The following is a 23148-nucleotide window of genomic DNA, read 5'->3' as shown; positions in this document are numbered from 1 at the left end:
TTTTTTCAATTTCCTTTCCTCCCTCCCTCCCTCTCTCTCTTTTTTCAGTCCCCTTCCCGTCTTCCTCTCCTCCTGCAGAGCACTTATGGGAGACCCCCAGGCTGAAATTCATCCTTTTGGCTTCGCCATCTCCTGGGTGAGGTGGGGGGATTTTCAGCCAAAATAAACCGCTGGCTCGCTCAATCAATAGCGTTCCCTCTTGCTGTGTCATGGTTGTTTTCAGGCTGAAAGCACCTCGCCTTTCTCCGGGGGGTGGGGGAGAGGTTTGGAAGCCAGGCAGAAGAAGCCTCGATTCGAGACCCCTCCTCTCATTCCTCCTCCTGAACGTCATGGTGATAGCCCACCCACCCAATTTTCTAAGCAGCTGCTGGCTGGAATGAACGCTGAACCTTGCAATTACAATCATCCTTTCACCATGGATGCAAAACAAGCCAACTCATTTCTCTCACTGTAACATTATTTTAACATTTTAACATTTGCAAAAATTGGCTTTTCCTTCCTCACATTTCCCCTCCTTGGCATGGGAGAATTCAAACCCTCTTCCGTTGCTGAAATTTCCAAGAAAAGAACCACCAATAATGGGCATGTTCCTTGAAAATCAGGCGTGCTTCCGTTCTCCAATACAGACTTAATGACTGCAATTGAGCCTCCAAACGTTCTGTTGTTTAGTGAAACCTGCAGGGGTGGGATTCAAATTTCTTAACAACTGGTTCTGTGGGCGTGTAGGTGTGCGGCTTGGTGGTCAAGTGACTGGCTGGGCGTAGCTTGCATGTAAATATTATAAATATTTATGTAAATATTGAATTTTTTTATAAAAAAGCCAATTTTACCCAAAAGCAGGCAAAGCAGGCAGGCAGATTGAGTTGCTCGCAGAATCACAGATTCACTCAGAGATCTATCTTTCCGCAATCTGCTGCCTGAGTCTATCACATAAAATATGCTTGCAAACAAACTCACAAAATTAACTCACAACACACCATGTATGCAAATATTGATTTTTTTTTTATATAAAAAAAGAGCAACTTTTACCCAAAAGCAGGCAAAGCAGGCAGGCAGATTAAGTTGCTCGCAGAATCACAGATTCACTCAGAGATCTACCTTTCTGCCATCTGCTGCCTGAGTCTGCACTGAAAAATAAAAGCTTTGGTCCTAAGGAAGGTTCAGCTCTGCTTTTAGATGAGCTAGAAAACCATAAATGCCAACGGTTTCCTGCTTTCTAGCTAATCTTAATCTCCCAGCACAGCCGAACAGCTGATGCTCGGGGAAAAAAAAAGGAAAATAGCAGCTCACCAAATGCAGGCAAGTTTGATGGTGTGCACCTTTGGCACGCTCTCTGGAAAGCCAAAATACACACAAGGGGCTCTTTGCAAAATTTCTATTGTTCCACACGTAGCAGAGATTCTTCCTCTAATTCGGTGTTTCTCGGTTAAATTTAAGATGTGTGAATTTCAGTTCCCAGAATTCCCCAGCCAGATGCATGGACTTCAACTCCCAGAATCCCCCAATTAGCAGGTGTGGACTTCAACTCCCAGAATGCCCCAGTCAATGGGTGAACTTCATCACCCAAAATGCCCCAGCCAGATGCATGGACCAACTCCCACAATCCCCCAGCCAGCAGGCCCTTTAGAATTTTTTTTAATTAAAAAGAAACTTCTACAAACTTCCAATTGCTCCGGAGCTGCCAGATTGGGCTGCAGAGAGCGGATTCTGCTCTGCACAGACTTGGAGGGAAAAAAAATATAGAATCACCCAGATTAATGCAATTAGAGAGAAGTTTTCAGGTTGCAACCCAACAGGGGTAGTTCAGGAATAATAATAATAATAATAATAATAATAATAATAATAATAATAATAATAATAATAATAATAATAATAATAATAGAAGTTTCAGGTGCAAGAAAGAATGGGGTGCATTTATTAATAAACAGGCTGAGTGGACAAAGTCCCTGAATTTTGGATACATCTGAATTTATATCTTCTTATTGTAATTACAGAATTATTTCCCTGGTTGTCATTTCCTTGGGAAAAAAGTTGGATGAGTTATTTGAGTTTTTTTTTTTTTATTGCAAGGGAGTTGTCACTCAATCCATTGCTAGTTTTTTTTTTTTTTTTTAAATCTTAGCTGTGACTCCAGGTGAGAGAAAGACAGCGCATTAGGGTGAACCAAGGACATGGTTTGCAATTCTCAAACAGCCCCCCTCAATTTATCTGCATGGACCTCTTGGTGGAAAAGAATGAACTTGAAGACCTGCAATGAACAAAACCTTAAAAGTTCATCTCGGCTTTTTGGGTGAGCTTCTTCGTGGCTTTTTGGGTGAGGTTCTTCGTTGGCCCACGATGGCCTTGTAACCTCGGGAAGGATGGGTCTCAGCGTGAATCACCTGGTGAGTGACGTTCCCCCGGCTTCTGCTGTAGAGGAAGATGAAGGAGAAGCAGACCAGGACAGAACAGAGAAAGGGGACAACGCCGATGATTAAGATGCCCAGCCAGATGCTAGTGTGGAGGAAGAAGAGGGAGGAGATTGCTGTTTTATTGCGTAGACCGAAGTCCTTCCAGACCAGGGACTGGTTGAACAGAGGAACAAGAACTTGAAGAGAAGCTACCATAGAATCATTGCCGGCTGCATTGCTCGCAACACAACGGTACAATCCACTGTCTTCAAGTAGGGCATATAGAATCTTAAGAGTCCCATCAGGAAGGATGGTTGAACGCCCTTTGCCAGTTGAGTCCAAGGTGATGTTTTGAGGGTTCACCCAAGAAATACTGGGTGGTGGATCTCCATCGCTGCTACAAGTCAAGTTGGCCTGCTCTCCTTCATGAACAACCACTTTCTGGAGGGTCTTGTTCTCAATCGTAGACTCCCGGCAAGTAAAGTGATATGCCAGAGCTCTGGAGAAGTCATGGAAGACCTTCTCTCCTTTTTCTGAGCTGGTGGCACAGATGGGCAGCTGAGCCTCAAAGTTCAACCTCTGTCGTCTCTTCAAGATCCAAAGGAGGCGACAGTCACAGGCCAAGGGGTTTTGGTCCAGACGAAGGACTTCTAGGTTCCCCACCGAGTGGAAGACCTTTTCTTCAAGGGTCTGGAGATGGTTGGCTGAGACGTTGAGGAGACGGAAGTGGACAAGGCCTTCAAAAGCATTGGCCTGGATGGTGGCCAGTCGGCCACCCGTAAGGTGGAACTCTTGGAGGCGGGAGAGATCCAGCAACTTCCTTCCATGGATCATTGAGATAGGATTGTAAGAGAGGTCAAGGAAACGCAGATGGACCAGGTGCTTGATGGCCCTATAAGGAACATCATGGAGGTTACATCTGACAATGTACAAGGAAGTGAGGTTTAGGCCAGAAAGACTGTGAGGCTCCAGAATTTTCAAGAAAGGCCACTGGTTGACCTCCAGAACTTTTAAGCGATGGAGTTTCTGAAAGGAATAATTGTGGAGGACCCTGAGGTTGAGGACATTGAGATGAAGCTCCACCAGGTGGTGAAGGTGGGACAGGGCCTCTGTTGGCAGCCTGGTGAAGTTGCATTTTTGCAGAGTGAACCTCCGCAGGTGTTGGAGGCCTCGGAAAGCCTGACCTGAAATCAAGACCAGAGGATTGTCCCTTATGTCCAGGTTCCCAAGACTGAAGAGGTCTTTGAACGTATGATCCAAGAAGATGAGGATCTTGTTGTCCCTCAGGTCAAGAACGGAGAGGTTGGGCAACCCTGTGAAGACCCCATCTGGGACCATCTTCAACTTGTTGCCCGCTAGTCGGAGGGTCATGATCTTCTGAAGGCCGTTGAAGGCCCCCTGTTCAATGTTGGAGATGATGTTGTAGTTCAGGTCCAGCTCTTTTAGGGCTTGGAGACGGGAGAACATGCCCTGATGTAGGGTACGAAGGCTGTTTTGGCTTAAGTCCAAGAATTCTGAATCCTGGGGGATCTTGACGGGCACAGTGGTCAGATTCCGGCTGTTGCAGAAGACCACCTTCTCCTGAACCAAGCATTTGCACTTGAAAGAGCAGCTGTGTCCAGATCCCACCAAGAAGGTCATCCCCAGAAAGACCCAGAACCAAGAGGACGGCAGATCCAGTGAAGAGGGCCTGCTCAACATCTCGAGAACTTCCTGAAACAACAGCTATAACGACACAAAGATGTTGACAGTTAGAAGGCATCAACCAACAGGAAGAAGAAGAAGACAACCTACCGTACTGAAGCTGGATTGTGAAGTTCTGGAAAGGAACATTTGTCGTTCAAGATGGATTCCTTTTCACCTTTTCACCTTCTTGCCTAAGTAAGCCACACCTGAGAAACCTTTGAGGTCTTAAGAAGAGGGAGCCCACCCATTCCCCAAAGCAACCTGAAGGCAGGACAAGAAACAAAAGGGGCAAACTAATCCAGGGCAGAACCTACCTGGAATTAAGGAGCAACTTCCCAAGAGTGACGACAATTCACCAGCGGAATGTCTTGCCACCAGAAGTTGCGGGTGCTGCTCCAACAAAAGACTGGACATCCACTTGTCTGGAATGGCATAGGGTCTCCTACCTGAGCAGGCAGTTGGTCTAGAAGACCTCCGAAGCCCCTTCCAGCTCTATTCTGATTGATGGAAGGCCTACATAACCCCCCCACCATAAACTCCAGAAGAAAAAGCAAGGAAGCCTCTGACAACATTGGACTTCTATCGCTCATCCACGCTCAAAGAAAGCTCCCGTATCCCACCCAGCCACTGCAATGCAATTTCTTCTAAGTAACTCCTTGGCAAAGTTCCCACCGGTGCATTAAAACCGAGGCGTCCGTAGCAAAACAAGAGACGAAGAGGCCAAGAAGACAGAGGCTACGGGGCAGCGCGGGGGGCAGGAGATGGAGAAAGAGGGGTGGGGGGTCAGGAGAGTTTGGGTGTTCAATGCCAGAAGGCAACATCTAGGGGGCTTGGCGATTCTCAGCACTCCCATGTCCCCATGGACTGAAATTTTGATCCCATAGAAAAGAGGCTAAGCCAAGGTTAACAGAATGACAATCAGAAGGGGCCTCGAAGGTCATCTAGCCCAACCATCTACTCAAGCAGGAGACCCCCATCCCATTCCAGACAAATGGCTGTCCAGTGCCCGGATTCTGGCAGTTACTCCAATTAAATTATGAGCCTCGAGCCGCACTCCCAAAACTAAACAGGATTTATTTGAAGTTAACATTCTACGTCCGGCACTAACCTGGGCGTAGCCAATTCTGAGATACGTAATTGCCTGTCACCCTTGATCCTGCTTTTCCCCCACCCCCACCCCTTTGGGTATATCATCCAACGAAAAACGTCCATAGCCAAGAGTCATCAATCATGCTCTCCAATTAGATTTTTTTCGCGGCAGAAGCTTCAGTCATCTAATCGGTCTTTGAAGAAAATATGAATGGAATGGACTTTCGATTCCACACTGCCGCCTACTCTTTGAAACTGGGTGAAAAGAAAATAATCTGAAGGGTTTTGTGGGGAGCAGGAGAAGGATTTGCAGCTGTTCCTTCCTCTTTGTAGTCCTGTTTGGTCCTCACCCTTTTATGGAGAACAAAATGTGATGCAAAATTGGCACCTCGCACATTTTCAGCTCCCGCAGAGTCTCTGGCTCGGAATTTGAATCTTAATGGGAACATTTAATTAACCTGATGCGGTCAAAGTGGGCCAAGAAGAGGCAGCAAGGGAAAAAGAAGGAAAAAAAGAAGCTTAAATAGGAGATTTTTTTGGGGGGGGGGGCAAAATCTTGCAATCCCTGCTGGATTTGAACCTGTTGGATTTTAACCCGGTTGAACTCCAACCTTTCGGAACATTTTATCAGATATTTTGAACCTACCTTGCCAGTTTTATGGCTGGAAATAGCTCCAAATTTCAAAGCTTCATAAACTCCGTTTTTTTTTTTTTTAAAAAGTGGGGTGGTCTCTTATAGGGGTGGCCTTTAAGTCCCTTGTCTTCCGTCTGGTTGTGGGAATTGACAACCCACAAATATCTGGGGCAGAAGAACACCAGATGGGAACAAGGCTCCGAGCTGCGTCTTCCCCAAAACTCCTCCAAAAATCTGTGTTTAAAAAAATAAAATAAAATAATATTTTAAAAGAGAGAGTCTCCCCCAGCCAGGTTTGCTATTCTGACTCTTAAAAACCCATTTATTTTTATTTTATAATTTTAGACCGAGCGGAGAGCATTCCTTTGGCACCTTCAGCGCGTGGGCTGAAATCATTATTAGATACTGTAGTTTATTTAAAAAGAAAGGTGGGGGGAAAAAAAAAAGAGAGATGTGCGTTTGTGTGTTACATTACCCGGCAAAAGGAAACGGGGCTTAAAGTTTCCTTTTATCGTTCAGCTTTCCAAACCGAAATCATGCAGGGTTGTGACAGGGACCCTCGATTCCGCAGAACACAGCCTAGGTCCCCCTTCCTCCATCCAGCTTTCAGGATTCCAAGTTCCTGGATTCGAACCTGGGACTTTTGCCTGCCAGACCCCAATTGAGTTACGTTCACCACGCCGAGCCTGCCCTTAACGCCAACGAGTTCCCATCAAACTTGCGAACTTACCACCGGTTTTTTGGGGGGGCCTCCCCTTCTCCAACCGCTGGTAATTGGAGGGTCAGACTCCCTAGGACATCAAAAGGATCCTGGATTGGAATATTTGGTGCCCTGGGTGGGATGTCCACTCTCCGAAGCCACCTGGGTGGAAAGTTGGAAAAAAACCAACGTGGATCGTGTGAATTCAGCTTGACACCCTGCTTGACACCGTTCTTTTGACAGGATGAGCAAGTGTGCAACACGTTTGCTCGTCCCTCTCTCCTTCCCCGAACGAAATAAAAATGTCCACATTGAAGCATCTTCCTCCTTCCAAAGAGAAGTCGCCCCGAGGCAGGTGCCTCACCTGCAAATAGCCCAGAAATAGCTCCGAAAAGGAACAAACGGCTTACCTGGGGTTGCTCTCACCGCTTACGAGTCCGTCTCCCGTCCTTCCGTCCTCTTTCCTCACTGGCTGTCCTCCCTGCCTTGGGAACATTCGCTTCCCCACTTTGTCATTTGTCTTCTGGGTCTTTTTTTTTTTTTAACTGCTGCTTGGCACACACAGCAGCAAAGCAACAACACACACACACACACACACACACACTCTCACAAACTGAAGCTGCCGCCAATTTTCATTCCGGCAACCCAGCGAAAAAAAGCGCTTTGAAATGTATCGATTGGATCGAAGGTGCAAGGTCAAAACTCGGCCTTCTCATTCCCAACTTAGGGGGGAAGAGGGGGCTTTCCATGCTGGGAAGCCCACGAATGGGGCCCCATTAAAAAAAATAAAATCCCTGGAGAAAAAGAGCTGTTGATGGCTACCGTTTCCCTGACCGAGGGGCGAAGGGTTGATAGGCTGTTGTGATGAGCCAAAGAGGCGTGGCACAAAGGCAACCCAGTCAGATGATCCGTAGGAGTCCCTTTATTAGCTCCACCTTTGCCCCCAATGTCCTGGTTACCTTCTGGGATGGAGAAAAACTCTCCCAGGAACAGCCTTTGGCTGCAGAGAATCAAGTCCAAAACGTGGTCAACAAAAACTCGAACTTAAAGTCCAATGAAGGCAAAATGAGGCAATTAGTCCGGCAGGGCAGGAGAAGGAATTCTATACATGAAGGAACAGCAGTAATTCAACCTGGTTAGGAGGAGGCCAGGAATGCAGATAACCAAAGATACACTCACATTTGCTCCCAGCAGTCGCAGCTCTCAACATGCATCTCTTTTAAACTCTCTTCCCATCTGTGGCTAATGAAGGGAATCAGGGCCCTTTCCTGCCCCATAAGCCACCCAACCCACGTTGCTCCCTTCTTCGTTCCTCCCTGCATTCCCTAGGATGAAGAGGGGGTGGGCCTGGGTCTTCCTCCGAATTCCCTCTCCTTTGCTCTACCTCTCCCCTGCTCTGCCTAGCTGGACTCTGCCCTTCCCCAATTTCCTCCACAGCCACCGGAGCCACACTCCCACTCCCTGTCAGCTGTTCGTCTTCCTCCTCGGATTCAGACTCTGACAGGGGCATTTTACAGCTGCAGACCATTAAAAGATGAGTTAATTTTATTTTATAGTCCTGGGCATGTCATCAGCAAAGGTTGGTCTCAGATTCTTAACCATGGATTTAAGTGTGAAAAACGGATATAAGTCACTTTTTTTCCAGCAACTTACATCCGTTTTTTCAGTTTTTCTATTTCTAACTTTGAACAGTCGCTAAATGAACTCCGTGCCTAGGGAATTATCAAAAAATCATGCTATTTATCCATGGCATGTATATTGGTGCTTGGGAAGACACCTTATCATGGGTCATGTTTTTAGGACGGAAAACCATCCGGTGCTCGATTCCACCTCCTGGCATTTAACAGATACTCTGCCCCTGCACAGGGAGACTCCATTTAACCCTTAAATGCCTTGCTGTTCTGTACTTGCAGAATTCATAGCTCGATAGGTGACCTGAAGCCTTTGAAAATCATGTATGCAACTATTAGACACCTGTATGTAACTACCGTGATATCAAATAAATCCGTTAGATCTGTTTTGTTCTATTCACAATCTAACTCCCATTTCTACAACTGTTTTGTACCATCTTCCCCCTTAATTCAGTATTCAAGATAGGTCTGGGGGCTTCAAGGTTTGTGGGGCAATTCTTTATTTTCCCAATGACCGCACATTTATAATCTGCGTGTCCCTTAAAGTCAAGAAGCATCCATTTCTGAAATTTAATTTGTAGTGATGTCAAGGTGATCACTGAATTCTGACCATCTCAGCAACTTCTTCCAAAGCTCACAAATGGATATCAAAATAATTGAAAGATGGTTTGCCAGAACCATAGATCAGAAAATAGGAACTACCCCTTATGTGGATTTGATCTGTCACCTTTCAAACATTCAGCAGTTACCTTCCCACCTGAAAACTCGTAAAACAATTATCACAGCAATAACAGAAATAAAGAGAGCCAGCCAGCAAATAAAATCCAACCATCGTACCAATATGCACCGTGGTTTAATTAAATTAAAAAGTAGACTAAACGGTTTCCAGCGTACGCTTTCTTAAAGACCAACTTCTCTAGTTTTAAAAATAAAAAATAAAACTTTTTTCAACCGGTATTTACACGGCCTCCCCTCCCTCCCGTTCTTTAAATATTCCAAACCATTAAAAAAAAAAAAAAACCAAGGAAAAGATTAGAAGAATAGAAGAAAGGGCTAGAGTTAAATCCACGAACATCTGACGCAATGTAGTGGATTTTTCTGTGCAAAATGGACAGTGGCGTCATCTCGACAAGTCATGGGCGGAAAAGCTAAGAGTGTCTTAAACTTATTCCTGCAAAGCTGAACCATTTGCAAGGATTTTAAATATCAAACAACATGGATTGTTTTGCACAGGGGTGGCATTCAACCGGTTCGCACCGGTTGATGTGAACCGGTAGCAAGGATTTGGTGTGGGTCGGCAAACTGGTAGTAACTTCTGGCTGGCCACACCCCGACCCAGTCACCTGGTCGCCGCTCGCTTGCTTGCCCCACCCGCCTAATGCTTGCTCACCCCGCCCAGTCACTCCTTAAGGTATTTCTTTATTTTTCCCCTCCCAACAATCAGCTGTTCCTGCGATCAGCTGTGCCGGGATTCCCCTCGCTTACTTACTGCTTCACCCAGGTGGCTTCCCTAAGGCCCTTACCTGCACTGCACCTCCCAGCTGATTTTCGGCTCGTTTGAGGCCTTTTTGGGCCTCCCAGAGGCCTGAGGAAAGCTTCTGCAGGCTTCGCAGGCCGAAAAAATGGGCCCATTTCGTCACTTCCAGTATTTCTGTAAATACAGGAAGGGATGAAATGGGCCTATTTTTCGGCCTGCAAAGGCTTTCTTCAAGCCTCTGGGAGGCTGAAAAAGGCCTCAAACAGGCCGAAAATCAGCCGGCATGCGCAGTGAAGTAAGTTTGCCTGCGGCTCACGTGCCAGCACAAATGGCTCTGCGTGCCACCTGCATGCCATAGGTTCACCATCACGGCTCTATGCGTTTTAAAACAATCCAGGGAACTTTATATTAGCACCGCTGTCTCCGAAGAAAACGGGCGTTGGCTTCGGGGAAATTGCTAATATGGCAAACCCACTGATTGGGTTTCTAAACGGAGGCTGCAAAGCCGCGTCCAAGGTGCAGAGATGTATTCCCCACAAACACACTTTTTTGCACAAATGCAGAAGTTGAAGCTGGTTGGCAAAGTGACAGGGCAAAGAGAAAGAAAGGTGGGGGAAAACAGAGAGGGGTGCCTTTGTTATCAAATACAGACTTAGCAAAATAAAATAAAATCTATCTTAGAGAGCCGCATCTGTCCATCTCTTTCTCTCTCTAGATGCATACATATATATCTATATAAATTTCTTTTGAACTTGGCCGAGTCTCTTGCCGTTAAAATGGCACAAATGAGGTATTTTGGGGGGGGATCGCCCAAGCTGGCAGCGACATCCGATGTTGTCTTCCCGCGAAACCGTCTCCCGGTGGATTTGTCGATGCCGCATAATCCCCCCAGTATTGCTTCTTGCTTCCGCGGCCGCTAACCCTTAAAATGTAAACTGGAGCACTTTGAGGTGGGGATGCTGTTTTTCCTCCAGAATGAAGTGGGACACCCCCACAAGCAATCACCAATTCCTCGTCCTGCCCCGCCCACTTGTTGACTGCTCCCCTCGATCCCAGTCTTCATTTTGTGTCCGGCTTCCAGCGACCGGGTGGCAACACCTGACCTGTCCTCAGCTTGTGTGTGTGTGTGGGGAGGGGGTTACTCTCCTGCGGGCCCCTGGATCAGAGGGTCAGAGTCCGAACTGAAGAGCTCTTTGTACAGCGGTGGGAAAACCGCGTGGACAACCATGGGGTACATCTGGCGAAAGGAGCGGAGCTTCTCCACGTGCTGGGAACAGAGACTTCGCAACTTCCCTTTGGGCGGCAACTGGAAAGAGAAAGCGGGAGAGAATGAGATCATCTCACCTGGTCTGGCTCACCTGGAAGGTGACCCATTGTAGGAGACGACCAGGCTGAGCCCCAGGGTGGGGTGTCAAATGTGTCATAAGTCACGTGTCAACTCCTAAAATATTTCTCTGGTCTTTTTAGAGTTGCCAACAGAAAGGGAGGGGGGATCAGTGTGGCAGCTTGCAAACCGAAAGTGCATTCCATAAATGTTTTCATAGATAGTTTCCACGTGACCAAAGTTTCTGCCGCTCAAAATTCTAACTGGAGAACAATGATTGATGACTCTTGGCTATGGACGTGTCCCATTGGAGAGTTATGATACACCCAGGGGGTGGGGAGAAAACCAGGGCCAAGGGTGACAATGAATGATGTGCCTGAGAATCAGCTACACCCAGGCAGCACCAGCATGTCTTCTCCTGATAAACCTTCTTTGAGCTTTGAAAATCTGTCTAGAGACTCATGATTTAAATGGGGGTCACTACTGGAGCCCTGACATCACGAATCCCTGCATGCCCACAAGAGATATCTAAGTCCAGCCTATCTTGAATACCTTTCTTATCTCCCGCTCTTTTCCCTTAGCCGTCAGTTGGCCCGATTCTCATAGAGAACTTAAGCTTGCCACAAATCTTTATACTCATTGGAACGGCTTGAATCTCCTTGTCTTTTGAGGGGTGTTGGCTATTCCTGCCAGCAAATCCGATCTAAGCATAGTACACAAAATTGTCCGCTACAACATCTTTCCCGTCAACGACTTCTTCAGCCTCCATCACAATAACACACGGGCAAATAACTGATACAAACTCACGGAAAACCGCTTCAAACTCGATGGCGGAAAATACAACTCCAGCCCTAGAGCGGTCAACGCCTGGAACGCCCTACCCGACTCCGTGATTACAGCCTCAACCCCTCGCAGCTTCAACCTCAAACTGTCTACCGTGGACCTCACCCCATTCCTAAGAAGCCCTTAAAGGGGGCGTGTAGAAGCGCACCAGCATGCCTACCACCCCTGTCTTACTGTCTCCGTTTATCTAATATTTACTCCCTTTGTTCTTGTTTACGTTCATACCTACACTGGTTATCTTGTACATGTTTGACAAGATAAATAAATAAATTGGATGAGCACCAGAAAACAAGACAAGAAACAACGGATGGAAATTAATCAAGGAGAGAAGCAACCCAGAACAACCCAGAAATTTCCGAACAGTGAGAACAATTAACCAGTGGAACAAGTTGCCTTCAGAAGTTGTAGGTGCTTCATAACCAATATTATTGGACAGCCATTTGTCTGAATGGTTGGACTAGAAGGTCCCTTCCAACTCTGTTCTTTAACTCCTCTCTTCGAAGCCCTGGCAGGTACACTCACCTTTGCCAAGATGCCTTCCCGGTGGTTTTTCTGCAACATCTGTTTGAAGGCCACTTCAAGGTTGTTCTGCAAGTAGGCCACCTTGCTCTTCTCTTGCAGCCACGGGCGATCTGCGAAAGGAAGAGAGAAAACCTACTGGGGCCTCACTCCATTTGCAGAAGCAAAGCAAGGCTTGGGTACAGCCCTTTGATTTATTACATTTATAAGCTTCCCATGTTCTGGATCAGGTGACTCTTGGTGGCTTGGAGATGATAAAAAGGCAACAACTCCCAGAATTCTGCAGCCAGCATAGCTGGAGTTGAAATCTACAAGTCTTAAAGTTGCCAAGTGTGCAGACCTCTGCTTTTAAAGCTATGCAAATAAAAATCTTCAAACTAGGTAGAACACCAAAATCGAGGTTTCAAGGCGGCCTGATTTCGCCACGGCTTTCCTGGAGCAGCTGCTTGGCTTTAAGCAAACGCTTGACTTTTTAATTATTCTTTTAAACTTTCTCAGGCCTGCTATTATTAGATGGGGCAGCGACCGAGCCTTTTAATTCGTCTGTTCTTCAGCGATGGTTTAAACCAGGGGTGTCCAACCTTGGCAATTTTAAGACTTGTGAGAGTTGAAGTCCACAAGTCTTAAAATTGCCAAGGTTGGACACCCCTGGTTTAAATGAATGCTTTGATTTGCAGCTGGGTTATAGGATCAGCTGGTCAATCCAACCAGCCCTTTCCAGCTCTTGTGTAAAATCTTTTTGCTTTTTTGTGTGTGAAAACACAAGACATTTGTAGATACAGTTATGCGGGTGGGGGGGGTGGGGGAAGGCAAAGAGCCACCACCCAATTTTGTATTCTCTTTCACTAAAGAATCCACAACATTCCTCAAACCACAGCAAGGAATTGCAAGAGGGCCGGAGTTTAACTCCACAACCAGAAACCTCGGTCTTACTTGCGTTGATCAGGACCAGGGCTGTGAAGAGAGCAATTTCGTTCTCGGAGAAGTGGAGCGAACACAGGCTGTGTGTGAAATCGAAGATGGAGTTGATCAGTTCGTTGCAACCTGAGAAAAGCAAGGCTCATTGTTCACGTCACCCACAAAAGAGGAGGAGGAGCAGGAGACAAAGAAAGAGAAGTAGGAGAAAAGGAAGAGGAGAAGGAAGAAGAGGAGGAAGAGAAGGAGAAGAGAACGGAGGAGACAGAGAAGGACAGAGGAGGAGGAGCAGGAAGAGAAAAGGATGAAGATAGGATGAGGAGGAGGGAGAGAAGAAGAGAAGGAAGAGGAGGAAGATAGGACAAGGAGGAGGAAGAGAAGGAGGAGAAGGAGGAGGAGGAAGATAGGATGAGGATAAGAAAGAGGAGATAGAGAAGGAAAAAGAGAAGAGGAAGAAGAGGAGGAAGAGGAGGAGGAGAGAAGGATGAAGAGGAGAAGGAGAAAAGGAGGAAGATAGGATGAGGAGGTGGAAGAGAAGAAGGAAGAGGAGGAAGATAGGACGAGGAGAAGGAAGAGAAGAAGGAGAAGGAAGAGGAGGACAATAGGATGACGAGGAGAAAGGAAGAGACAGAGAAGGAAAAAGAGAAGAGGAAGAAGAGGAGAAGGAAGAAGATGGGATGAGGAGGAGAAAGAGCAGGAGGAAGGATATAACAATTTAACGTTCCCCTTTGGGGAAGTTAGATGTATCTTGGAAATCAACTCCTGGAGTTGCAACCACCTTTTGTGGTCAGTTGACATTCCTCAAACCCACCCAAGTAGCAGGCCTCCACCCTGCCACCAAAACATCTTGCAAGACCCCTTTCTACGCCCTACTTTAGACCCCGGCCCGAATCTAGAGGGGATTCCACCTTTCTTGATGCAAGAGGTAGAAGGACGGTCTCGTACCCAGAGATTTGAAGACTTCTGGGCCAGCATATTTGCCCTCAAAGAATACTGTCCGGTTCTCGGAATTGAAGGCTCGGCACATCCTCACCAGAACGACCTCCATGGCACCTGAAGCGAGGGGAGAAGATAATGTTAGCACGGCCAACCCCTCCTTTTTTGGGGGGGAGATCCTCAGCTCAGACCAAAACGGGTACATTCTGCACCCCTCTACCGCTGTCCTGGTCTCTCCTGTCTTTGGGACAGGAACAAGTTTAGGAATTTTCTCACACTTCTAATCCAGTCCATCAGAAGTTCCCTAGTTGGGTTACTAAACAACAACACGGGAGGGGAGAAGGAAATTGAAAACGTGAAGTGCAAAGCCAAACGCAACGACGTAGGAAAAAAAGAGCAAACATGTGAATCTCACGACGCCCGGCATAAAGGCGGCCCTTAAAAAAATAATAATCACACAATAAAAGGAAGTATCGTTTGTTCTCCACAAGGAGCTCTTGTGTGAATTGTGTGTGGCATCGCACCCGAGGTGGGATTCAGCCAGTTTGCACTGGTTCTGAAGAACCGGTAGCGGAAATGTTGTGTAGTTCGGAGAACCGGCCAATCCCACTTCTGACTGGCCCCACCAACCCCATCTCTCCTCCGCCTCCCACTGAGTCCCAGCTGATCGGCTGGGTCTTCTTGTGTTGCCCTGCACAGGAGAATGGAACTGGAAAGCAGGTTAGTGGGGTGGGGAGGGAAACGGGGATTTTGCAGTTTCCTTCCCCTGCCACGCCCACCAAGTCTCGCCATGCCCACCAAGCCACGCCCACAGAACCGGTAGTAAAAAAAAAATGGAATCCCACCACTGCATCTCACCCGTTACCTGCTTTGAGAAGCACAATCTGGTCATTCTGGCAGAGGTCCATGAAGGCCCCCATTCGCTTGGCGAACTCCACCACGTACTGGATGGCTTCCGTGATGCGGCAGGCGCAACGTTCCCACATCTCCTCCATAGTCTAATGGGACAGAAGGAGGGAGGGAGAGATAGAGAGAGATGATGATGAAGAAGAAGTTTGGGTGGATTGTGAGAAAACAGAAGGGAGTAAAAGATCCAGAGGAACTAGCATTGAAGACGTTCCCTAGTTGGGTAATGAAATGTCTACAAGAAAACAACCAAGTTCAGAGAGCACCAAGGACCCCACAGAGGTCGTCTCCTCCTCTTCCTCCTCTTCCTCCCTGCAAATCCCACTCCCTTCTACCGTTGATGTTGCTATCTAACTTCTTAGTGAAACATCTGCAAGAAAGCCACAGCTCAGAGAGCACCAGGGACCCCACATTCCTCCTCCTCCTCTTCTTCTTCCTCCTCCTAAATCCCTCTCCCCTCTACCATTGATGATGTTACCCAGCTGGGTCATGAAACATCTGCAAGAAAACCCACCCAGCTCAGAGAGCATCAAGGACCCCCCACACTCCTCCTCCTCCTCCTCCAACAGAACTTTAAGTTGGGGTCTTCCTCTCTGAGAGTGGGTGCCCCCCCCATCTTACCTTCTTCTGGTAGCTCCCAATTTCTTCTCGGGTGAAGGTCTCCCACCTCAGCAACTGGAGGTCTTCCAAGCGGAGTTGACAGGTCTCCCGGTAGGACTTGAGGACATTCTGGGTCAAGTGCTCTGCAGGAGAAGACAACGAGACGGTCCCGTGTTAGCAATCAGAACCCCACAGAAGCTGCTTTGGGATCTAGTCTCAGCTGCCTTGACTTCTATTGCTTTCCCTCAGCCTGATTTTGAGACGTGGGCTAAAAGCCCTTTGGACGAGAAGACGTCCAAGGTCTCTTCCAACTCTTGTTATTCTGCTGAAGACTCCCATCATCCGCTGAACACTTCTATTTCTTCCAGCCTTTCTGGAAACCCCCGTTCACTCACCAATCTCCATCAGCGAAGGGTGTGGGCACTCCAAGAAGCTGGTGAAGCTCGGGTTGGTGTAGAGGTCAAGGGTCTCGCTGGCTGTTGTCCGTTCTGCTCGGCTGACATTGGGGGACAAGAGGTCTGGCAATGCCTGTGTCTCCAAAGAATAATAGACGCTGGTCCTGGGTTCTACCTTGATGACTCCAGGACCGTACCCTTTTTTGAAGAGGTCCTGCTGTTCTCCACCCAGGAGGCTCTGCGCCTTGGGGAGTTCGTTAGAGTAGGCCAAGCCCGCCGTCTGATCCGGAGACTGGCTAAGGCGGGTCTGTCCAGTGAGGAGAGCAGGGGAGCCTTCTCGGAGATCTGGAGAAGGGTCCAGCTTGAGTTGACCATCGGCCATGCCCAAGGAAAAGGTGGAACTCTCTCCGCCTTGATGTTGTTGTTGTTGCAGCTGTTTCTGGACTTCGGCATGGAGGCTGTCTCGTTGCTTCTTGGACATCCGGCCAAATTTGACAGCTGGAAGAGAAAACAAATTAAAGATAAAAATAATGCAGGACATGAGCAACTTGGTTTATTCAGTAGTCGCTTGAAGCTCCTCAACATCTCCAACCTGGTTCTTCTCCCCCCTCGTCCTGTTTTGTGGTGTGTCACCACCAAAGTGAGGCAAGGGACAGAGGGAACATCTCCCAACATGAAATCTTATGAGACTTGGGAACTATTAAGATACTTAATTTAGTAGCTGGAACAATAAATGGGCCAGAACACACAGTTGTGGTTGATTGATTGGAGGGCTCCTGCATGAGGAAATCTATGTTATGATTGGTTGCTCTGGGTGTAAAAGGGGGAGTTTTCTTTTTCCCCGCTTTTTTCTTCTGTGTTTATTGCTGTTTGATTTACCTCATGTGATTTACCTCATGTGATTTATCTCACGGGATTTACCTCACGGGATTTACCTCACACAATTTACTTCATGTGATTTACCTCATAATGTTAGTGTGTTCCTGACTATCTTGTCTGCTGTTTAAATATATTTAAAATGTTTAAACATACTTATTTACATAAAATTACAAGTTCGTGTCAATGTCTCTAATTTCATTTGGACACCAGTTGCGCAATTCCCTGACAGGAACCCTCCCTGAGGTGCACTTCAACATGGGTCTTACCATCACGGGACATGCCGAGGCTAAGACATTTCTGCAGGCGACAGTGTTGGCAGCGGTTGCGGCTGGTGCGGTCGATCAGACAGTTTTGTTGCCGAGTACAAGAATAGGTCACGTTCCCTTGCTGGCTGCGTCGGAAGAAGCCCTGGAAAGGAAACCAAGAAGATGAACTGAGAAGATGGACCTTTGGTAGCTTCACTGGTGGCCTCCAAGACTTTGTGAAGCCCAACAGTTCAAGGGTCCCATCAGTGAAGAGAGCCAAAATTGGTTCAGTAGAAATTTATGGGCATCTGCTTCCAGAAAAGGGAAAACCACCCCCCAACCCCCACCCTCTGCAAGGAAGAGGAAACAATTATGGCCGACGGGTCTCAGGCCAACACCCAAGATCCCAGCGATTGATAGAGACCATTCCCCACCTTGCATCCTTCACAAGTGATGACCCCGTAGTGGATCCCGGAAGATTTGTCTCCGCAGATCTTGCAGGGGATCACTTCAATCTGGGCTGTGTGGGGAAAAGAAGACAAGAAGAGGTGAAACTCTTGAGAGAAGCATGTGTGAATCGGTGGGGGGAACCAGCAAGTGGACAAGCCATGTTCTTGAGGGATCAAACCAAGATCCGCAGATGGCCCTTTTTCTTAACTGTTGGAAAAAGTCAACTACCGACATTAGACAGTAGTTCTCAAGCTCTTAGCCGAAAGACCTTGCAGTGTTCATCACAGTCCACCAGAGGGCAGCCTCACCCCACATTTGATGTTACCGCCTTTCACAAGACCAAAAAGAAAACACTTGGGAGCAAATAGTCCTTTTAACTAACATCCTTCTCTTGCCAAGGGATGCATCCCAGCAAAAATTGTGCGTAAATCAGAGGTAGAGCCTGTGGAGGGAGGCAGCAGATCTACAATCCACGCCAGGAAGAGGGAAGGGCAGTGTAGCTACTCCTTGACTTACAACAGTTCATTTAATGACCATTCAAAATTACAACGGCACTGAAAGAAAGTGACTTATGACCAGTTTTCACACTTACGACTGTTGCAGCACCCCTGAGGTCCCTTAAACAAACTTAAACAATCCGATGACTAACTTTGCTTAACTGTGGCAAGCGAGGTCGTAACATGGAGACAAAATGCACTCAGCAAATGTCTCACTTAGTAACGGAAAATATTGGGCCCAACTGTGTGGTCGTAAGTCGAGGAGTACAACTGGTACAGAACCTGGATGGAAAATCCTCTCCCTCCCACCAGCATTTGGCTCTGATCTGTACTGCCTGCTATTTGGAAAACAGACCGAGGAGCCCACCTCGCAAGGCCGTTGTGCAATTTAGCAGCAGAAACCCCCACAACTTCAGGTGGCCAGCCGTTCCACCAGTTAATTGTTCTAACTACTAATTAGTAACACGGTCATGAAGTGAATCCGGCTTCCCATGGACTGTGGTTGTCAGAAGGTCACAAAAGGGGACCATGTGACCCCCCAGGAGCCTGCAATCATCGTAAACACGAGTCAGTTGCTGAGCGTCTGAATTCCGATCGCGGGACCGTTGATGTTGCATGAGAAGAAAAACGGCCACAAGTTCCTTTTTTTCCCCCCGGTGCCGTGGTGACGTCCCGACGGTCACTCAGCGAGCCGCCGTAACTCGAGGACAACCCATGAGCGCCCCAATCTTCCTTCCTCACCGTCTCAACACGCCGCTATTGTCTCCCTCCGCTCTCTCTCTCTCTCCCTCGTAGTGACAAAATAACAAGCGGAAAGACAAAAAAAAAAAAGAGAGAGAGAGAGAGAGAAGGTATCGCAAAAACCACAACGACCAGATATATTTTCTTCCCTTCGACTTCAAAAGCTGCTACTGGTAAGCCGAGCCTCGGGAGTTGAGTTGAGTCAGCTTTTCAGTTACTCAGTTGGTCCTCCTTGATGGAGCTGCCAGTAAGAAGTTACTCTCACTTTTAGCCAAAATAAAAAAAATAAGAAAATAAAAATTGGGTCCTGCCAGTAAATTTCGACTTTTCAACCTGAGGTCAACGGGGGTGCTGCAAATCGAAATGAAGCACACACACACACACACACACACACACACAAGAGGGGGAGGGGAAGTGAAGAATGCATTGTCAGGAATCGGCGTATTTTTTTTTTTTTTCACCCATGTTTTCACATCCGGTTACGGATTCGGTACCACCACGACGGCGTCCACGGACACTGGAGGGCAGGCAACGCCAGTTCTCTGCCCTCAATGTGGTTTTATTTGTGAGGGGTCTGCATTTCAAGGAAAAGAAGATGAAGAAGGGAGAAGGAGAAGGAGAAGGAGAAGGAGAAGAAGAAGAAGAAGAAGAAGAAGAAGAAGAAGAGAAAAGAAGAAGAAAGAAGAAGAAGAGAAGGAAGAAGAAGAAGAAGAGAAGGAAGGAGAAGAAGAAGAAGAAGAAGAAGAAGAAGGAAGGAGAGGAAGAAGAAGAAGAAGAAAGAAGAAGAAGAAGAAGAAGAAGAAGAAGAAGAAGAAGAAGAAGAAGAAGAAGAAGAAGAAGAAGAAGAAGAAGAAGAAGGGCATCCTTTGGTCCTCGTGGGCCCTGATCATTGTGCAGTTATGTCACTAGTCCCTGTGAAGGGGAGGTTCTCACAAGAGGTCAATTACATGCGGACAAACTTTCCCGCGCTTGCGGGGTGTATGTTTGCTCCTGGTTGCAAAATGGCCCTAAGCTCACCCTCGTTCCAAGGGATGGTAGAAGGTCAACCCAGGCCAGGAAGGACTGACCTTGCCCCCTCCCCCTTCCACCCTCCCCTTCGGCCCTTTCGACCTTCTCCTTTCCCAAACAAAAGCCAGAGAGCTTCTCGGTGGCCTCTTTTGCACCTGTTTGCGAGCACAACATCCCCCCTCAAACCACACCGCACAACAAACAGCACCGGCGCTGTGTCGGAGCCCCCTCCTTCCCCCAACGGCACAGGGGTTCCCACAATATGGGGGGAAGAAAAAGATCCGTTAACACTTTCCCCACATGAATCAAACCAAAGAGCTGCGCCAGCTTTTGAGACAGGTACAACAACTCCGCCCCCACCTGAGGTTGAGTTACTCAGCTTTCTCGGGTGCTGACAAAGGTGCCTCCCCCCCCCCAGCTTTTGAAAAAGGAACAAACTTGGTTATAACTTCCAAGGGCAACTTTGGTTCCATGGGTTGGTTGTTCTCCCTGTCAGAAAGTTTCTCCTTATTTCCAGGTTGAATCTCTCCTGGTTCAGTTTCCATCCGTTGCTCCTTGTCTGGCCTTCAGGTAAATAGCTTGACCCTCCTCCTCCTCCTCTCTGGGGCAGCCCCTCCCTCAAATATTGGAAGATGCTCTCCTGTCTCCCCTGGTCCTTCTCTTCCCTAGACTAGCCAGGCCCAGTTCCTGCAACCGTTCATCATATTTCTCCCCGCCCCCCCCAAATTTTGTTCTATTGTACTTTACTAATTGATTTGATTCTTTTTGTTAGTTTTTACTGTTTTTTATTTTATTTTATTTTAAAGATGGTTTGACATTGTGTAAGCCGCCTCAAGTCGCCATGGGCGAATAGGCGGCAATATAAATTAAATAAATAAATATATTTTAGTCTCCAGCATCCCCTCATCATCCTGGTTGCTCTTCTCTGCACTTTTTTCTTTTTTATAGTGTGGTGACCAAAACTGAATGCAGACTTTAGGTGTGGCCTTACTAAGGCTTTAAAGAGTGGTATTAGTACCTCCCTTGATCTCGATTGTATCCCTCTGTTATTGTAACTTAGGATTGCATTGGCTTTTTTTGGCTGCCACTGCACACAGCTGGCTCCTCTTTAGCTGGTTGTCCACTAAGACGCCAAGATCCCTCTCCCAATTACTGCTATTGAGCCTGGTTTCACCCATTCTATATGTGTCCTTTTGGGGTTTTTTTGCCTAAGTGTAGGACTTTACTTTTCTCTACATTGAATTTCATTCTGTTAGATACGTCCCAGTGTTTAAGTCTGTCGAGTGGAGAAGGAAGGAAAGGGGGAAGGAAGGAGATAAGGAGAAAGGAAAAGAAGAAGAGGAGAAGAAGAGATGAAAGAAGAGAAGGAGGGAGGGAAAGAGGGGAAAAAGGGAGGGAAGAGGGGAAGGAAGGAGATAAGGAGAAATGAAAGGAAGAGAAGGAGGAAGAGGTGAGAGAGAAAAAAAGGAAGGAAGGTGGAAGAGAAGGAGGAAGGAAGAAGAGAAGGAGGAAGGAAAGAAAGAAGGAAAGAAGGCAGAGGAAGTGAAGGGAGGTGAAGGGAGGGAGGGAGAGAGTAGAAGGAAGGAAGGAAAGTTGAGGAGGAAGGGGGAAGAAAGGAAGGAAGAAAGGAAGGAAGGAAGGAAGGATCTGTACACTATGCAGGCCTTTCCAAGGGACTTGATTGCCTCAATTGCTCCCGAGCAATTCAGTGCAAGAATTCCCACTTTCCTAATGAAACCATCCCTATAAATCACCCCAGCCCTTCTTGGCGCCCACGCCAGGCGCTTAATTGACACCTTCCCCTTTCCCGCCTGGCTAATTTGGCAGCCGGGCGACCAAAATAGGCTCCTGATAAGATTCCTACCTTCCTACGTGGCCACCTTGGGACACCCCCACCCCCCACCTCTCACGGCAGCGGCCCTGGGAAGATTTCTGAGCATTCGCCCCACGCGGAAAGGTGGAGTAGCTTTTATGTTTTGAGTGGGCCTTTCCTTTCTGTACACCCTGAACTCTCTCTCTCTCTCTCTCTCTCACACACACACACACACACTCACACACACACACACACATGGGATACCCATTTTTTGCTACATTCCCTCCAGCAATGCTATCTATCTATCTATCTATCTATCTATCTATCTATCTATCTATCTATCTATCTATCTATCTATCTATCTATCTATCTATCTATCATCTATCTATTTATCATGTATCTATCTATCTATCTATCTATCTATCTATCTATCTATCTACCTATCTTGCTTGCTTGCTTGCTTGCTTGCTTCTTCTCCTTCCTTCCTAGGCAGGGGGTTGGACTAGAAGACCTCCAAGGTCCCTTCCAACTCTGTTATTCTATTCTATTCCTTTTTATCTTTATCTTTCTCTCTTTTTCTTCCTCTCTTGTCCCTCTCCGTTCCTTCGTTCGTTCGTTTGTTCCATCCATCCATCCATCCATCCATCCATCCATCCATTCATCTTCCTTTTATCACCTTCCTTCCTTCCTTCCTTCCTTCCTTCCTTCCTTCCTTCCTTCCTTCCTTCCTTCCTTCCTTCCTTCCTTCCTTCCTTCCTTCTTTCCTTCCTCTCCTCCCTCCTCTCCTCTCCTCTCCTCTCCTCTCCTCTCCTCTCTCCATTCAAAGCCAGCTGCTGAAAGCGATACAGATCTGAAGAAGCCTCCATCCGCCTCCCTCAGCCTCTAGGCCTTCCTGGTTTCGGGCCCTGCCCTGCCCTGCCTCCCAGGCCACCCAGAGGCCCCACTCCACCCCAAGCAGTTGACCATTTAATCAGTGGGTGCAGCAAAATTTCACAAACTGACTACCTAGAACGCTATAATCGAGTTGCTAAAACCATACACTGGAAACTGTGCCAACAGTTTGGATTTTGAGCATAGTAACAACTACTGGGAACATCAGGTTGAGAAGGTTCTGGAGAATGAAAAAGTCAAGATCTTGTGGGACTTCAGAATTCAGACTGACAGGCACTTGGCCCACAACACACCTGACATAACAATAGTTGAGAAAAAAAAAGGATTTGGTTCACTGACATTGCAATACTTGGTGATGCACGAATTGTAGACGCGCAGCAAGGAAAAAAACCCACAAAGTATCGGGACTTACAAATTGAAGTTGAGCGACTTTGGAAAAAGAAATTGTGTGTTATTCCAATTGTAATTGGAGCAATACCTAAAGAGCTGCCTCGCTATTTGGAAATTCTGAATTTATCAGAGTTGAATACCCTGATTCTACAAAAAAGCCACCCTACTTGGAACAGCTTATATCTTCCG

At 47.2% G+C, this 23148-nt stretch overlaps 2 protein-coding genes across 5 annotated transcripts in view; both read right to left on the bottom strand.

Moving 5' to 3' along the window:
- Positions 1 to 1083: 1083 nt before the first annotated feature.
- On the bottom strand, positions 1084 to 8833 carry LINGO4 (leucine rich repeat and Ig domain containing 4). 3 transcript variants are annotated; one of them, XM_087943277.1, is made up of 2 exons: positions 4391 to 8833; positions 1084 to 4115 (listed from the first exon to the last, which is right to left on the bottom strand). In XM_087943277.1, the coding sequence occupies exon 2, from the start codon at positions 4089 to 4091 to the stop codon at positions 2274 to 2276; it is 1818 nt and encodes a 605-aa protein (XP_087799403.1). In that variant the 5' UTR covers positions 4092 to 4115; positions 4391 to 8833; the 3' UTR covers positions 1084 to 2273. The 3 variants fall into 3 exon arrangements, with proteins under 3 accessions (XP_087799403.1, XP_087799404.1, XP_087799402.1); XM_087943278.1 differs by having other exon boundaries at positions 5812 to 8833; XM_087943276.1 differs by having other exon boundaries at positions 1084 to 6661; positions 6910 to 8833.
- A 115-nt stretch (positions 8834 to 8948) lies between these two features.
- Positions 8949 to 23148, bottom strand: part of RORC (RAR related orphan receptor C) — a 35382-nt gene continuing 21182 nt past the window's right edge. For both annotated transcript variants that reach the window (XM_087943279.1, XM_026687937.2), the window contains exons 3-11: positions 17604 to 17689; positions 17191 to 17332; positions 16046 to 16543; positions 15672 to 15793; positions 15010 to 15142; positions 14154 to 14261; positions 13227 to 13337; positions 12297 to 12406; positions 8949 to 10913 (exon numbers count right to left, since the gene is read on the bottom strand). In XM_087943279.1, the coding sequence (XP_087799405.1) occupies positions 10746 to 10913; positions 12297 to 12406; positions 13227 to 13337; positions 14154 to 14261; positions 15010 to 15142; positions 15672 to 15793; positions 16046 to 16543; positions 17191 to 17332; positions 17604 to 17689 (1478 nt within the window). In that variant the 3' untranslated portion in view covers positions 8949 to 10745. The remainder of the gene's footprint in view (positions 10914 to 12296; positions 12407 to 13226; positions 13338 to 14153; positions 14262 to 15009; positions 15143 to 15671; positions 15794 to 16045; positions 16544 to 17190; positions 17333 to 17603; positions 17690 to 23148) is intronic.

This window comes from Notechis scutatus, chromosome 14 (assembly GCF_049901735.1).
Source record: "Notechis scutatus isolate UNSWTSFEM ecotype Mainland chromosome 14, rNotScu1.2, whole genome shotgun sequence".
NCBI lineage: Eukaryota > Metazoa > Chordata > Lepidosauria > Squamata > Elapidae > Notechis > Notechis scutatus.
This window is presented reverse-complemented; position numbering and strand designations above follow the sequence as displayed.